The sequence below is a fragment of the Penicillium maclennaniae genome (assembly GCF_028827695.1).
Source record: "Penicillium maclennaniae strain IBT 15551 chromosome Unknown utg000004l:1.0-3007600.0:1.0-3009580.0, whole genome shotgun sequence".
In the NCBI taxonomy this organism is placed as follows: domain Eukaryota; kingdom Fungi; phylum Ascomycota; class Eurotiomycetes; order Eurotiales; family Aspergillaceae; genus Penicillium; species Penicillium maclennaniae.
The window spans coordinates 2,151,546-2,166,850 of record NW_026623216.1 but is presented as its reverse complement, the minus strand read 5'-3'; the positions used below and the strand labels follow the sequence as shown (position 1 = coordinate 2,166,850).

The 15,305-nt window shown below is 40.9% G+C and overlaps 4 protein-coding genes across 4 annotated transcripts; 1 reads left to right on the top strand and 3 right to left on the bottom strand.

Annotated features, from left to right (window-relative positions):
- Positions 1-169: 169 nt before the first annotated feature.
- N7477_004952 (uracil phosphoribosyltransferase) lies at positions 170-1,099 on the bottom strand (the record flags this gene model as incomplete). Its single annotated transcript, XM_056966615.1, has 5 exons — positions 170-230; positions 283-487; positions 548-648; positions 701-830; positions 907-1,099. 5 exons carry the CDS (start codon positions 1,097-1,099, stop codon positions 170-172), a joined length of 690 nt encoding a protein of 229 aa, XP_056823396.1.
- A 6,159-nt stretch (positions 1,100-7,258) lies between these two features.
- N7477_004951 (CoA-acylating methylmalonate-semialdehyde dehydrogenase) lies at positions 7,259-8,912 on the bottom strand (the record flags this gene model as incomplete). The annotated part of the gene is made up of 2 exons (XM_056966614.1): positions 7,259-8,313; positions 8,378-8,912. 2 exons carry the CDS (start codon positions 8,910-8,912, stop codon positions 7,259-7,261), a joined length of 1,590 nt encoding a protein of 529 aa, XP_056823395.1.
- A 479-nt stretch (positions 8,913-9,391) lies between these two features.
- N7477_004950 (uncharacterized protein) lies at positions 9,392-10,886 on the top strand (the record flags this gene model as incomplete). The annotated part of the gene is made up of 4 exons (XM_056966613.1): positions 9,392-9,466; positions 9,528-10,484; positions 10,539-10,683; positions 10,744-10,886. 4 exons carry the CDS (start codon positions 9,392-9,394, stop codon positions 10,884-10,886), a joined length of 1,320 nt encoding a protein of 439 aa, XP_056823394.1.
- Positions 10,887-11,095: 209 nt separating this feature from the next.
- N7477_004949 (aldehyde dehydrogenase) lies at positions 11,096-12,742 on the bottom strand (the record flags this gene model as incomplete). The annotated part of the gene is made up of 3 exons (XM_056966612.1): positions 11,096-12,545; positions 12,594-12,635; positions 12,684-12,742. 3 exons carry the CDS (start codon positions 12,740-12,742, stop codon positions 11,096-11,098), a joined length of 1,551 nt encoding a protein of 516 aa, XP_056823393.1.
- Positions 12,743-15,305: the final 2,563 nt, after the last annotated feature.

Sequence of the window (15,305 nt, the reverse complement as noted above, 5' to 3'; positions counted from 1 at the left end):
CCACCGACATGGTTGCGAAGGGTTGGTCAAATGTGTAGTGTAGCTTACGCGTGTTCCCACATATGTAGGCGATATCGACAGAGGCAGCCAGAGGAAAGATCATCCCGATATCCAGTGAAAGCGTGGTTACATTTAAAATAATTGCTAACTCTGACATCCGATTAGCTGCCTATGAATCATTGGTCCCATAAAATCGATCACCGAAGTCCCCGAGCCCGGGGTCAATATGGCTAAAAAATTGTCAGTCTAGATTTTGAAAGTCTACCTATTACCAATACTTACTTGCTTAGTGTCATGTCTTCGTCGATGGCAGCAGTGACAAGACGTATTTGAGGAAAACGACTCAAGAGAGTCTTGGCCCCGTGACGTGATGCTAGAACATTGACGAAGATGATGTTCTCTTCGGGGACGCCCTGCGCCTTGATGACATCGATTGCTGCACATGCAGAGCCCCCTGTCGCCAGCATGGGTTCGAGTATCATGGCCCCTAAAAGTAAAATCGTGGTTAACCGAAGATACATCTGACATTGATGAAGAATTTACCTACATTGAGATGAAATATTAGGCGGAAACTTCGAGTAGAAAAGTGTCGGTTCACATGTCTTTTCATCGCGCTGAATCAAGACCTTCCCAAAGGTTAGGGGGCCTCTAATGTAAAAAAGTAAGCATGTCTCGTCATGGTACAGGGACGTAGCCTTACGTATATCCGCGCCGCATGGCATTCTCCAGACTAGCTCCCGCTCTGAGAATGCTAACGCCACAAACGGGTACCGTGTGCTGTATTCCCTGATATTTGGATCCAGTAGGGCTGATAACTGCTGTTCTCTCGGCTGGTACGAAATCAAGAGCTAGGTTTCCCATGTCAGAAAATACTCGTCGATTTTCTGAACGGTCCACAGAACTTACCGGCAGCAATAAGCTTGTCACCGACACGCTCTGTAGTCTCCACAAATAATGTACTCTTGGTGTTTGCGTCCCGAAGCACGGTCATCAAACTCAAGAGATGGTTTCCTTGCGGTAACACAAACATGCGCTTATGGTCGAATGCATCCTGGGTGGAGCAAGAAGAGCCGTTGTCTTTTCCATTACCGTGATCCATGGTATGGCGATTAACTGCAAGAGCTAGAATGTATGTGCTTCAAAGTTCTGGTGAATGCAGAAATTTTCGTCCGGGGAGCAAAGAATTCACCGTTTGGATAGGTCTCCACTTCTGTATAAAACACGGTCCACTACTTGATCTTTGTGATTATTCTATGGCCACTATCTTAAGCATTCAATCACATAACCAAGGCGCAAATGCTAATTTCGGAGACTCACGAGCCCAAGTCATTATCCTTGTTTTACCCCGTATTCCTGATAGATTGCTCTATATCGATCAAATTCTGGGAAGAGTATTTTGCATTGACTTATCACCCTTGATAAGATAAGGGTCATATGAGAGATTATAGATAAGACCATTATCTTCTCTTATCACCAGAATAATCCGATAAGAGCTCATTCTGAAGGATTTGATTCACATAATACAAGCTTAAGAATGCAAACTCTTAGAGCTGCCATTCCTTTGTGTCAATTAGCTCGGATTACTTGTACCGGAAGGCTCGAATTTATCGCGTTGGAGAAGGATCCACTTTCTTGGACCAAAGTAATCGCAATGAGTAGATCCACCGTCTCCCAGCACAAATCGACATACATCCTCGAATAGGAAGATCTGCGATGCCAGAAGGATACAGAGTCTTATAGAAAATTTCGCTCTCATGGCGTTGGTCGCGTTGCGCATCAATACCTGCCTGGGTCCAGTGGGTTTTCACGAGGCATGATCGCGCGGGTCTTTAACTTCGTGCATATAGGTGACCGCAAGGGAGTGTCTAGGTGACTGCAAGTGTCACATGACTTCGGCCCCCACTTTTCGGAAAAACATAAATCCATCCGCATCTCTTACCTTACTATACCACTTCTTTACCTTCAACTTATTCTATACTAATTTATCTACCCACACAACCTTTATTCTAACTGGTTTATAACTAAATTTCCACTTTCAAAGCCTATATTTAATATAGAAACCCTTAAAGATAATATAAGTGGTCAAATCCCGATAAGAAATAATAGAAAAGTGATAGAAAAGTGATAGAAACTAACGCTATATAGCCTACTTATAAATTTTATCTAAGTAAGACTAAGCTTAATATTTCTGGTGCCTAGCGTAATATAACTAAGGATATAAGTATTATATTTATTAGTTTATAACTAGTTCTAACTCTTTTTTAGGCAGATAATCACTGGATTATCTTCCCCGGAGAGCTTTAGTATCGCTTCCTAGGCTACCTCTATCCTATAAGTTAAAATAAGAGATATTAAAATTAGTTTCTAATTAGTTCCTAGGTTATCTTCTAAAATACTAATAAATTAAAGTATTATATTACCTAAAAATATATAGGTAGTAATAATTCGATAATTAGTAGTTAAGGTAGTCGAACTTCTGCTACTATAATACTTAAAGCTATTAGTAAGTTATCTAATTCTAAATTAGTTTAATTCTAAACTAATTCTAAACTAATTTATTTTAGATAACTTCTATTAGTCTCTATATATTCGTTATAAATAATAGTATATTAGTAATATTAAGTATCGTCCTTCTCTTCCCCTTAAGCGTAATAGTAAAGTGAGTCCCTTATAAATTAATATAAAATTAGTTTCTAACACTAAGAATAGGTTAATATAACTAAAATACGCGAGATACTTTATAAAATAGGTAAAACTAGCTTATATAAATCTTATAAAGCTAAGAAGGCCATTAAATATAAGTTTTAATCCTCTTATCTATCTTTAAATTAGTTTAAAACTAACTTTTTATCTTTAGTTTATTATTATAAGACTTAGTGTTTAGGCTATAATTTCTTTAAATACTTTACCGATATCGAGAAAGAAGATAAAGATAAAGATAGAGAAGATAAGGTATAAGGAACTCTTATAGCTAAGTAAAGGAATTAATCTTAAATTAGTTCTAATAAAAGTGAGCTTAGGCTAAGGATATAAGGTTAATAATATTAGTTTAGAACTAATTCTAAATTAAATTTTTCTTTAATAAAGATTCGTAAAGCGTAACTAATTCTAAATTAGTTTTCTTCTTTAATTTAGGCTAGCTATACCTTAACTAACTACCTTTTTAGTTCTATCTTCGTAAGCCTAATTTCTCGTTCTTTAGTCTTAAGCTCTAACTATTAACGCCTTAGTTATCTTTCTTCTTAAGTATCCTTAATCTCTTAGCGTTTCTACCAAATTTTAAGCTCTTAAAGATTATTTAGATAGTCTTAATTCTATAAGTTTATTATAGTTATACGCCGGAGACTAAGGCTTATAGATATTCTATAAAATTAGTTAGTAAATAGTTTTAAGCTAATTTTAAACTAATTTAATATATACCGAGAATAGCTCTATATAGTCGCTTTAGAGCTTAATCACTATAATATAGATAACCTTAACCGATATCTAATATTAACTACGTAGCTTAAAGATAAGGCCTTAAGGAGGATTTAATTATTAATATTAAACTATATCTGTACTTCTTTATATTAATTAGCCTAGTTTTCCGCTTTTTCTCTTTTTTTAGCTTCGCGCTAAAGATTTCTTCTAAAGCGGGCTTCGATATTATTAGCTTAATAGCGATAATAAATACTAAACTTCTCTTAAGTCTTAAGTTAGTCTAAATCCTATTAATTAAGGTATAATAACCTATAATATTTAGTTAGTAACTAATTTAAAATTAGTTTAAAACTAATATATACTTTATTATAGCACCTAATAATAAATTATAAGTTCTAAGGGTATAAGACTTATTATAGCTTTGCTTAACTATATTTATATATAGCCGGAACCTTAAAAAGAATTTAGGGCTAACACCTAAGTATACCTAATATAGCCCTACTATAATAATTAGGTGTCTCTTATATTAAACCTAAAATTTAAGGTCTGGCTCGTACTTTAGTAACTAGTTAGTAATTAATTATAAACTAATTTAGGTAAGTTATTTACCTTTAATAAGATCTAATAACTTATAATAATTATATTTAGTCTTATATAGTAATAACCTATTTAGCCGCTTACGGTATTCTATATAAGAGCTATTAAGTCGATTTAGGTAGATCTTTAATACTATTTATATAAAGTAAATAGCGTAAAAGATTATAATTCGCGCGAGGTGCTAAGCTAAAGATCGCCTATAATACTTAATATCTTAGTCCTAAAGAAATATACCTAAGCCTTTATATTAGTTAGTAATTAGTTTATAACTAAAGATTAATTAGTTAACTTACTAAGGATCTACTTTAGATATATATTATTAATAATTATCTTAATACCTTCACTATATAGGTAGTAAAACCTAATAGGTCTCCTTATTAACCTTAATATAAGTTTAAAGACTATCCGGAAAATAAATTTATACCCCGTAGAGTTCTCTTAGTCAGTAAAAATATAATAGAGTATTATAATTAGTTCGAACTAATAAGTAACTAATTATAAATTACTTAATAGTAACCTTACTTACTTTTACTATAGTTCGTAAGTATTATAGCGAAGATTACCTTATTAATATCCCTCTTTACTCGCTTATAGGATATATTAACCTTAATAGTATTAAGCGTTACTATAAATTAGAGCTACTTTATAAAAGTATAGAAGATAAAGGTCCCTTCCGAAATTTTATAGATCTCGCGAATATATTCCTAGAGATAACTAGTTAGTGACTAGTTAAAAATTAGTTTTATATTAGTTAATTTACCTTTAATTTAGGTTTAACTTCTATTTAATAGTATAGGCTAGCTATACCCTTACTAAAGGGGTAGCTAAGCGCTTATTATTTCTAGAGTAATACTAAAATCTTATTAATCTTAGTAAAGCTAGAGTAGATCTATAATAACGTATTATATTAATATTACTTATAGAATTCGCGAAGCGTAGGACTACGTAAAAATATACTTATAACTAATTAGTAACTAATTAGTAACTAGTTCTTATTTAAATTTACTTAGCTTAAGGTCTAAGTTTAGATTCTTATAAATTAGATTAAGGACCTCGCTAATAATTATTTATAGAGCTTTTATTAGTGGCGGTAGTAGATAAGAATACGTTCCGCGAGAGTAAAAGATAGTATATAAGTATCTCTTAGGGAGAAGTAGGATAAAGATCTAGAATATTATATTATAAATATTATAGTACTAGATATTACCCTAACCCTAAAAATAAATAATACCTAGAATTAGTTAGTAATTAGATAATTATTAATTAAGAAATAAATCTTACCATATAATAGCTTTCTTAAATTCGCTAATTTAATTACTCTATATATTAGTAATCTAGGCTAATAAGTAAAGGCTAAAAGCTTCTATAGAAGTTCTATATTAAGTAATCTCTCTTTTAAAATAAGAGAAGTATAGAAGTATTCCTAATAGTTCTCTTATATTAAATTCGCGTAGCCTATATAATAGCTAAGCACTTTAGCTATATTCTAATAGCTAGTTAGTAACTAATTAGAAACTAATAAAAATAAGACTTACTTTATAATTATAGTGGCGAAATATAGGCTAATAACCTTAGTGAGCGGATTTATAAGCGATACCTCGAATAAATTTTTTTTTAGTTACGTTATATAACCTATATAGAGATTTTTTATTAGTTTATAATTAGTTCAGAACTAATTTAGAATTAATAAGCTTACCTAATACTAATATATTATAGGTCTCTATAGCCCTCTATAAGCGAGGACTCCGCTATCTCTTCGCATATATTTATAATTAGAGTCTATAGATCTTTATTAGCCTTTATATAGGCTAGATATAAGAGTCTAGGATTAAGAAACTTATAGTACTTAATATTATTATACTTAAAGTGTTTTCGCTCTATTTAGTAGCTAAGGAATACAGAATATATAAATTCTCTTAACCTATACCTACCTATAGCGTACTATATCTAATAACTAGTTAGTAAGTAATTTATTAATAGTTAATAACTAGTTATTCACTAATAGATTTTATTATAGCTCGTAGCTTATCCGGTCTAGATTTCTCGATATTCACGATATAGGCAAACCCTTCCTTATAAGTTTCTGGATACTCTAGAAGTAAAGGCATATACTTAATAATAGTAGCTAATATAAGGTAGGTCGGATAAAAGGTTAATAGTGTTAGAATATAAACTAGCTATAAATAAATTAGTTTGAAACTAATTTAGATCTAGTTATCGTCAATATATATATTCACCTTATCCGGGTCAGGAATTACTGCTTAGAATTCTTGCTAGTCTTTAAACTTATCGACATACTCGCTCGCTAATTCCGTATTAGGTTCAGGATTAATCTGTATAAGCTTAGTGAGGGTACGATCCTTATAGGCCCGCTAGGTCAAATCTATTATACGTTCTATAGTAATTAGGATAATAATAGAAAGAGACTAATAATTTATGTGGGTGAATTACCGGGTTACTAGGGCATACCCTACAATATTACATACTTGCGATGAGCACGGGCCAAATCTGCCAAAAAAAGTCACGTGACTCTTGCAGCGACCTCTGCACCCACTTACGATCACCTGGTTCCTTTTAACTTCGACGGTCTTCGGAAACCATCGCGAAAAGGTGCAACATGCCCCGGGCACTAACGGTGCATTATTATCTAAGTCAAACTCATTGACACTGTCGTACACCATGGCGATGTAGACGAGCGGCAAATCCATCTGCTGGTTCAACTCGCTTCCAGAGCTGGGCCGCCTGAAATGACAGTCTGAATGCAAACTACCAAGCTGATAGCCCAAGTCAATTTCATGCTTGATGAGGTAATGTGTAGACCAGGATGACTTGTATAGTTGCCGTGTTATATATTTTGGATAGATGACAGGCCAAGGGGACTATGGAGCATATTCGTTAAGAGGCAGATGGCTCGGCCCATTCTTCATGTTTCGGTCCTAGAACGCGGATTTTGTATTAAGGAATGAGATGACACCATTTTTTGGGAACCTTATAAAGTGGAATTATTATGCTCACGATCTGAAACACGTCGAAACACATATGTTCTGGATTTTTGAAATAGTCGTTTTTGAATATGGTGTGTATCGACTAGTGCTAAACATCGAGACTCCCCTGTCAACGCTCAGTGTCTACTATAGCCGGGATCGAGCTGAAGGGCGGCGTGGTGATGAGATAAACAACTTAATGTTCTTCCGCTTGAAGCCAGCACATATTAATTTAGCCTGAGTCAGTTTCGCAAGGATCAACTGTGCGTTGGCATCGAAAGTGCCATTTTCGAAGGCCCAACGTCCCTGCTAGTCCACTTCGACGTCACGGTCTTCAGCTGAGTGTAGAAGTTCACACCTGGTTTTCCATAAAACGTATTGGAACCTCCACCTGCAGCACTCCTCTTATTGCCAGTGAACGAGAACATTGGTAGCGGGACAGGAATGGGTACATTGACACCAACCTGGCCGGCCTCAATATTCTTCCTGAATCTTTCGGCATAAATACCCGACGAAGTGAAGACAGCAGCACCATTCCCATACTCGTTCGCATTGATCAGTTCAATTCCTTCGTCGATCGAGGTCACTGTAATGCAGGAAAGCACCGGGCCAAATATTTCCTCCCTATAGCATTCCATAGATGGTGTGACATCCGCGATGATAGTCGGGCCGACCCAATTACCGTTCGGATAGAGATCCGGCTTGAATCCGCGACCATCGAGAGGAATTGTGGCCCCTTCATTGGCAGCGCTTGCGATAAGTTTCTCAATACGTGCCTTGCTTTGCGGAGTCACCACAGGTCCTAGATCCGATTCACTTTCGAAACCTGCGTTGACACGGAGAGCTTTCGTTTTTTTCACAAGTTCTGGAAGCCAGCTTGCTGTCTCTCCAACAAGCACAGCGACAGATAGCGCCATGCAGCGCTGTCCGGCGGCACCAAATGCCGCGGCAACGATGGCATCCAGAGTTTGATCCTTATCGGCATCAGGAAGAATAAGCGCATGGTTTTTCGCACCCAGATTGGCCTGGACTCTTTTGCCATTGGCAGATCCCCTTTCGTATATATATTCGCCGGCTTTGTTGCTGCCAACAAAACTGATCGCTTTGATTTCGGGTGCATTGAGTAAGAAGTTGACTGTGTCGTGGGCACCATGGACCACGTTGATCACACCCTTTGGAAACCCGGCCTTTTCAGCTAGTTCCGCAAGAATCATCGCAGCTCCGGGGGCTCGCTCAGACGGTTTCAGGACTACAGTATTCCCTGTAATTGCCGCGATCGGAATGCACCATAGTGGGATCATGGCAGGAAAGTCTGTGTGGCGCTGTAAGTCGGTAGGAACAGGACTAGAACAGAACTAGCACAGAGACCCACTTACTGAACGGGCAGATGACACTGACAACACCAAGAGGCTCTCTGTAAGTCCGTGTTTCCATATCTTTGGCTACCTCCAGAATCTCGCCTTTCATGTACTCCGGTCCAGAGCAGGCAGCCTCGGCAACTTGGAGACCACGCAGAACGTCACCCTTCGCATCTGCGACTGTTTTCCCTTGCTCTAAGGTAATGACAGCTGCCAGTCGGTCCCAATTCTCGCGAATAAGACCGACATAGCGGAACATGACCTGTTGCCGGGCGATCACGGATGTGTTTCTCCACGATGGGAATGCCTTTTGCGCAGAACTTATCACATCATGAAGTTCTTGCTTGCTCATCTGCGGAACTCTCGTCACCAAGTTGTTGGTAGCGGGATCGTGAACATCGATAAATTTTTCAGCACCGGAGAGTCGAAATTCATTGTCAACAAAATACGGTGTATCTGTCGGGATCGCTATCTTCTTATGAGAAAGAGGATAGGATGTCGAGGTTGTTTCTAGAACAATCTTGTCTTGGGTGGGCTCCGATTCCCGCGTCATCTTTCCGGCAATGTTTGTTGGTACGTACTTGGATTGTTTCCTTCCCGGATATGATAAAATATCAGAAGCTCTGGTCGTCGGCTTGTTTCAAATGTTTTGCTATGCAGCCAAGCTTACCCCGCAACTGTGCTAGTCCAGGTTAGACCCAGAGTCCATAGGTAGAGGAATGATGATAGCACTGCGATAAAGATAAAAGGATAAGGCGATAGATCATGATACCGGCTGATAAAGACTTTTTTGTCTGCTTATCCGTTATCGCGTCGTCCTTTATCGCCTTATCTTGGGAATACACTGATACAATTCAGACAATGCAGCCCCTTGGACAGTGCACACAATTTGATCAACTGAAATGAGGGGAACATCGTTCAGATGTCTATTTAAATATAGACCTCCTCATCTCTGCAGAAGTCACCGTCAAGCATTGTCTTAAACCTTTCCCAAACCTCCTCCGGTGTTTTTCTTCTCAACATTTATCCGCCATGGCTGTCGAACAAGCAAATGGCGCCGCCCAAACAACGGGCAAGACCGCTTATTCAAGCGGAGAAAGAATCATTGTATAGCCAGCACCATGAATATTTGCTCACTTGATCGAGGACCTGACCAGTACATATTTAGTTGACAACATATCCTGGCCAAAGTGTGGTTGATCCCATCCCGTTGGACTGGGGAAATGCAGACCCCGAAGAACGCGGCCCCGTCTTAGTCTCCCGTGAATCAAAAACCCTCGCAAGACGAAATGCCATAGGTGCACATGGTGGGAGTTACTCCATTTACAATGCCCTAGCAGTCGCCGCGGGCGATCTTCCCCCGAACTTCAAGCCAAGCTTTGAAAACACTCAGCCTATCTTCAACTTCCCAGCCCAGCCAGCATGGGGCGACAAGACCAAGATTGTTTCAATGGATCCATTTGGTCACGATATTGTGCGGCATTACAAGAAACATCTCGATGCGGGACTTGATGTCCGTCCTACGATCGCTGTTACGAAGGCGACGATGCGACTGGCGGAGATTACGGAGTCTATTAGGAATGGGAATCTTGAAGTTGACGGAGAGATCGTTATTAGCAAAGAAGGTGATGTGCGAGTTACGAAAGCTGCAGTTGAGCCTGTTTGGTATCTACCAGGCGTGGCCGCAAGATTTGGCATTGATGAGGGTAAACTTCGCCGGACGCTGTTCGAGCAGTGTGGCGGAAGTTTCCCGGAGTTGATTACCAGGCCAGACATCAAAGTCTTCTTGCCTCCGATAGGCGGCCTTACTGTTTATATTTTTGGATCTCCTGACAAAGTATCCAATCCCGATGTCAAACTCGCGCTTCGCATTCATGATGAATGTAATGGGTCCGATGTGTTCCAGTCTGATATCTGCACTTGCAGACCCTATCTAGCCTTTGGAATCGAGGAGGCTATCAAGGAAGCACAGAACGGTGGATCAGGCGTTGTGATCTACTTCCGCAAAGAAGGTCGAGCTCTTGGCGAGGTTGTGAAATATCTTGTCTATAATGCGCGCAAGCGTGGTGGTGATACTGCCGATAAATACTTCACTCGAACAGAAAACATTGCCGGTGTTAGAGACGTCAGTTGCCCATTCGATTGCCCAAGACATCTTGACTGACAATTCTCAAACCAGATGCGCTTCCAGGCTCTCATGCCAGATATCCTTCAGTGGTTAGGAATCAAGAAAATTGATCGCATGCTGTCCATGTCGAATATGAAACATGACGCAATTGTTGAACAAGGCATCCCGATCTTAGAACGCATTCCGATCCCCGACCGTAAGTTGCTATTCAATTCATGAGCTTTGTTTGGCACAGTTCTGACTAACTATGGAACAGACATGATTCCTTCAGACTCCCGCGTGGAAATTGATGCCAAGATCAATGCAGGATACTTCACAATGGGCAAGAAATATACGGACGAGGAGTTGTCACAAGTCAAAGGTCGTGGGTGGCAGAATTGGGAAGATGTCGATCACTAGTATAATTTGATACTTGTACATTGTTTCATAGAAGAAATTCATTTCCCGGAATCGCATATATCGTCGCTCCACCAAAAGGTCAACCACACTCGTAGTTTAACTCGAGCCATCAATGCCTGAATCGTTCACCTAAACAGACAGTCTCAGATGATTGCAGCAAGATAACGAAGGCATTCAATTTGCATCCCCATTCTTTTACAATCCTGACCTTAACCATATCGGACGTCCTTCGAATCATCCGCAAACCAATCTTCTTTTTCCAAGGCCTCCTCCGACGTCGCAAAGTTGATAATTGTGCTCTTCGTGGTAGTATAGGCATTGTATGCGTCCTGTCCATTCTCACTTCCCACGCCGCTGGAGGATTTGACCCCTCCCCAGGGGCTGCTCGGGTCATTTCGGTGGTGAGTGTTTACCCATACAATTCCAGCATCGATCTGCTCCGAGACTCGGAAAGCCTGTGAAAGATCTTGGGTCCACACCCCGGCTCCAAGCCCAAATTCGGAGTCATTGGCCAAACCTATAGCTTCCTCTTCACTGTCAAAGCCTATCACAACGATGACAGGTCCAAATGCCTCCTTGTGCCAAATTAAGGCATTGAGAATGCTTTTGCCTTGCGAGAGAAGCACGGTTGGCTCGTAGAATGATCCTCTAGAGAATTCAAACCCATCTAGTGGACTTATACCGGTCATTCGTCTCCCGCCGGTGAGGGTGACTGCATTGCCGTTCTCGAGCGCCTCGCCGACCAAACTTGCCACATTCTTCAGTTGACGCTCGGAGATGATAGGCCCCATCATGGACTCTGGGTTTTTGGGAGATCCCATTCGACTCGTTATATTCTGAACCTTTGACTTTAACTTCTCGGTGACTTCAGACATGATAGAATTCTGCACAATGATTCTCGTGCTGGCGACGCAGGTCTGTCCGCTTGCGATATAGCTTCCGAAAGCGATACCATTAATTGCCATATCTATATTGGCATTTTCGAAGACGACCAGTGGCGCTTTGCCGCCGAGCTCCGCAGTGTACTTCGCCAAGTTCCCACCAACGATTGACCCGATCGCCTTTCCGGCCGTAGTGCCTCCCGTAACGTCAACTTTTCTTACCAGAGGATGCGAGACAAGAGCACTGCCAGTTATGGCTCCGATTCCAGGCAGTACACTAAGGACTCCAGCAGGGAGTCCAGCTTCATGAAGAATCCTCGCCAGGAGAAGGGTGCTCAAAGGCGTCAGTTCACTCGGTTTGATAATCACACTGTTGCCAGCGGCAAGGGCCGGAGCCAGCTTCTTCACTGCGATGAGCAAAGGATGGTTGAAAGGAGTAATTTGGACCACTACACCCAATGGTCTGCGGTCGACGAAGTTGTGAAGCTTGCCCGTAGTGGGGAGAACAGAGCGTTCTTCAACGCGTAGTATTGAGGCGTAGTATTTGAACCATTTCACCAGCGATGGGACCTGCGCATTCATTTCGCGAATTGCACGACCGGTTTGTCTTGTTTCCAGAAGAATAAGTTGTGGCAATGCTTCCGTTAGTAGGGTCGCGCATTTCTCGAGCACATTGGCGCGATCATGGCGACTTGCTCGAGACCAAACACCTGATTTGAAAGCTTCATGGCCGGCTTCAACTGCTTTCTTGACATCATCGGAAGATGCTGCATTACACCTGCCAACCGTTTAATTTCGAAAATGCATAAGGCAAGGGTGGCCTTACTGGGCAAAGGTCTCGCCAGTCGCAGGGTCCTCTATAGGAATTCTGGAAAATCGTCAGCAATTAGCCTCAAGAATTTCGAAGAGCGCTTACTGCTCCGCATTTCCAGTGACTTGTTTGCCAGCTAGCCACATCAAATAAGTTTCAATCATTATGTCTCGCCTTGTGGAGAAGTGAGGGGTTCTGGGTTGTGAAGACGGACGGTGGTAGCCCAAATCTATCGTGCGCTCTCTTTGTCAAGTCTCCCTAGTAGTACTTGCAAGGACTTTGTGAGAAATAAAGAGAGTTGGTCGGAGCGATAAGGAATCTATCTTTATCAGAATGATGATTAGTATCAGAGAGAGGCATTTGATGACGCCAAGTTCCTGCCATTCAACCCCGCTTTGTTCATGAGTAGCGTTCCATTTGGGTAAATTTCGAGCGGCTATCGCCACGGGACGTATCTATGGATCCGAGGGGCCATGAAATTACTGAAATTGCCTTTCAAGACTTTACAAAGTAATCTGTAGCTCAATTCGTCCCTTTGAACCTGCCAAAATTGTCGGCTCTATGCTAGCCTCCGGTTAGGTAATCAACCGAACGTGAATATTTGTCAGACGAGCGTCCGGACGTATCTGATCCTTACGGAGGTATTTGAAGCTATGAGGAAAGAAGCAGATAGCGCTCCAGGATAAGCTGTAGTAAGGTCCTTGGAAAAATTGATAAGAATCAAAACTCAAAAATCGTTCCCAGCCCTGTCCTACCTTGTCACCGCCTCCTGTGTCAGCGCTCGTCTTGCTAATTGAAGCACGTCCAGTCTAAGGTAATCTACGGACTGGAAAAGTCCACGAACCTCAATACTGAGTTCAAATATCATAATTTGGAAACGTCAACCCCGGCGGTATTGAGGAGCTGAACCCGACTCTGCCTTAAGTTTGGCTCTTCCCCTAGGTTGCGACTAGTATACCTCACCCGCGTATGGAGACTTCCTACCTCAGTGAACATACTTCCGCTTCTGCATCGATCATGTGCCGGCACCGCAATGAAAATCGCACATAGCCCTATATTACCTGGGATCGATGTGGACGGAGACTGTAAGTCATTATCGAGAACAACACGGTTGCTAGTCTGCCGATTAACCTATGCCACGGCCTAGATCTATCAGATCGTTTACCAACTTGCTTCTGTTATACTTCCTAGCCTGCTGCTTACTACTTATGGGCTTCTTTATTGGCAGAGCCATTAATCTTTTGTTAATGATAGTCCGGCGGCTGGTTAAGATGAAGGTCTAATTGCTTTGCGATAGCTTCAAGTCACTTGCACCATAAAGAGTCGCCGTCTGGTGATATAAGTATTGAAATGGGAACGGCTCGATGGCTGTCTGGCGATACAGACTGGACAACACACACACATATACTGACTGTCTAGTGTAAAGGACGCTGGATAAGGCCGTACTGATACCCTGTTACGGCCGTGCGGGATAATCTTAATACTATATTATGAATAGAAGAAACTGGGTGAATCCTGAATGAATTGGGTAGATAACTTCTCTCTCTCTAAGTGTGTCTGGAGATGTACTATGCACTGCAGACATTAAATCATGCCTGAGGCCACACATAGGCTCATTATGTCACCAGTTCTCCCACTAACGTGGTCGGTAAGCGAGCTGCGCATGTAAGCGAGCTGCGCACCCGCCCACTTTTCGGCATCTCCGCGCGTCCCTTCACCTTCTATCAAGCACCATGCCTCCAATTCGCGTCGGATCAAGCCAGGACTCCATCGAGAGAGAGGGCCGTATATCACTTGCTATACAGGCTATTCAAAAAAATGAAATCACGTCTATACGCGAGACGGCACGTCGCTTTAGTGTGCCCGAATCTACACTACGTACGCGACTCCGCGGTACTATAAATCGCGCTAAAACTCGCCCAAACAGTCATAAATTAATACAGATCGAAGAAGATATACTCCAGCAACGGATACTATCGCTAGATCTACGCGGTATAGCCCCTACGCAAGCTCACGTACGAGAAATAGCGAATATTCTACTTATAAAGCGCGGTTCTACCCCTATCCAGACTGTCGGTAAAAAATAGATTTATAACTTTACTTAACGCCGTCCAGAGCTCAAAGCTCGCTTTTCTCGATAATATAATTACTAGCGGGCAGAATAAGAGGATCCAAAGATTATTCGAGCGTAGTTTGACCTCGTATAAGCCACAATTCAGTAATACGGTATCCTACCAGACGATATCTATAATTTTGACGAGACTAGCTTCGTGATAGGCCTCTATATAGCCTAAAAAGTGATCACTTAATCAGAATATTACGGCCGGAGATTAGTTTTATAGCTAGGAAACCGCGAGTGGGTAACTGCGATCGAGTCAATTAACGCCTCGGGGTGGGCGCTTTCACTAACGCTTATCTTTAAAGGTAAGCTATATAATTAAGCGTAGTTTAAAGACTTTCTACCCGACTGGCGCTTCAAAGTTAGTGCAAATAGATAGATAACCGACGAGATAGGCCTTCGCTAGCTCCAAAAACAGTTTATTCCGTTAATAGATCACCGTACGCGTGGCCGATATTATCTTTTAGTCCTTAACGGACACAGAAGTTATCTAACGCCAGAGTTCGATTAAATCTACGCGGATTATAATATAATTCTAATCTATATATCGCCGTATTCCTCGTATCTACTTCAGCCTCTTAATATCGGATACTTCGCTATATTAAAGC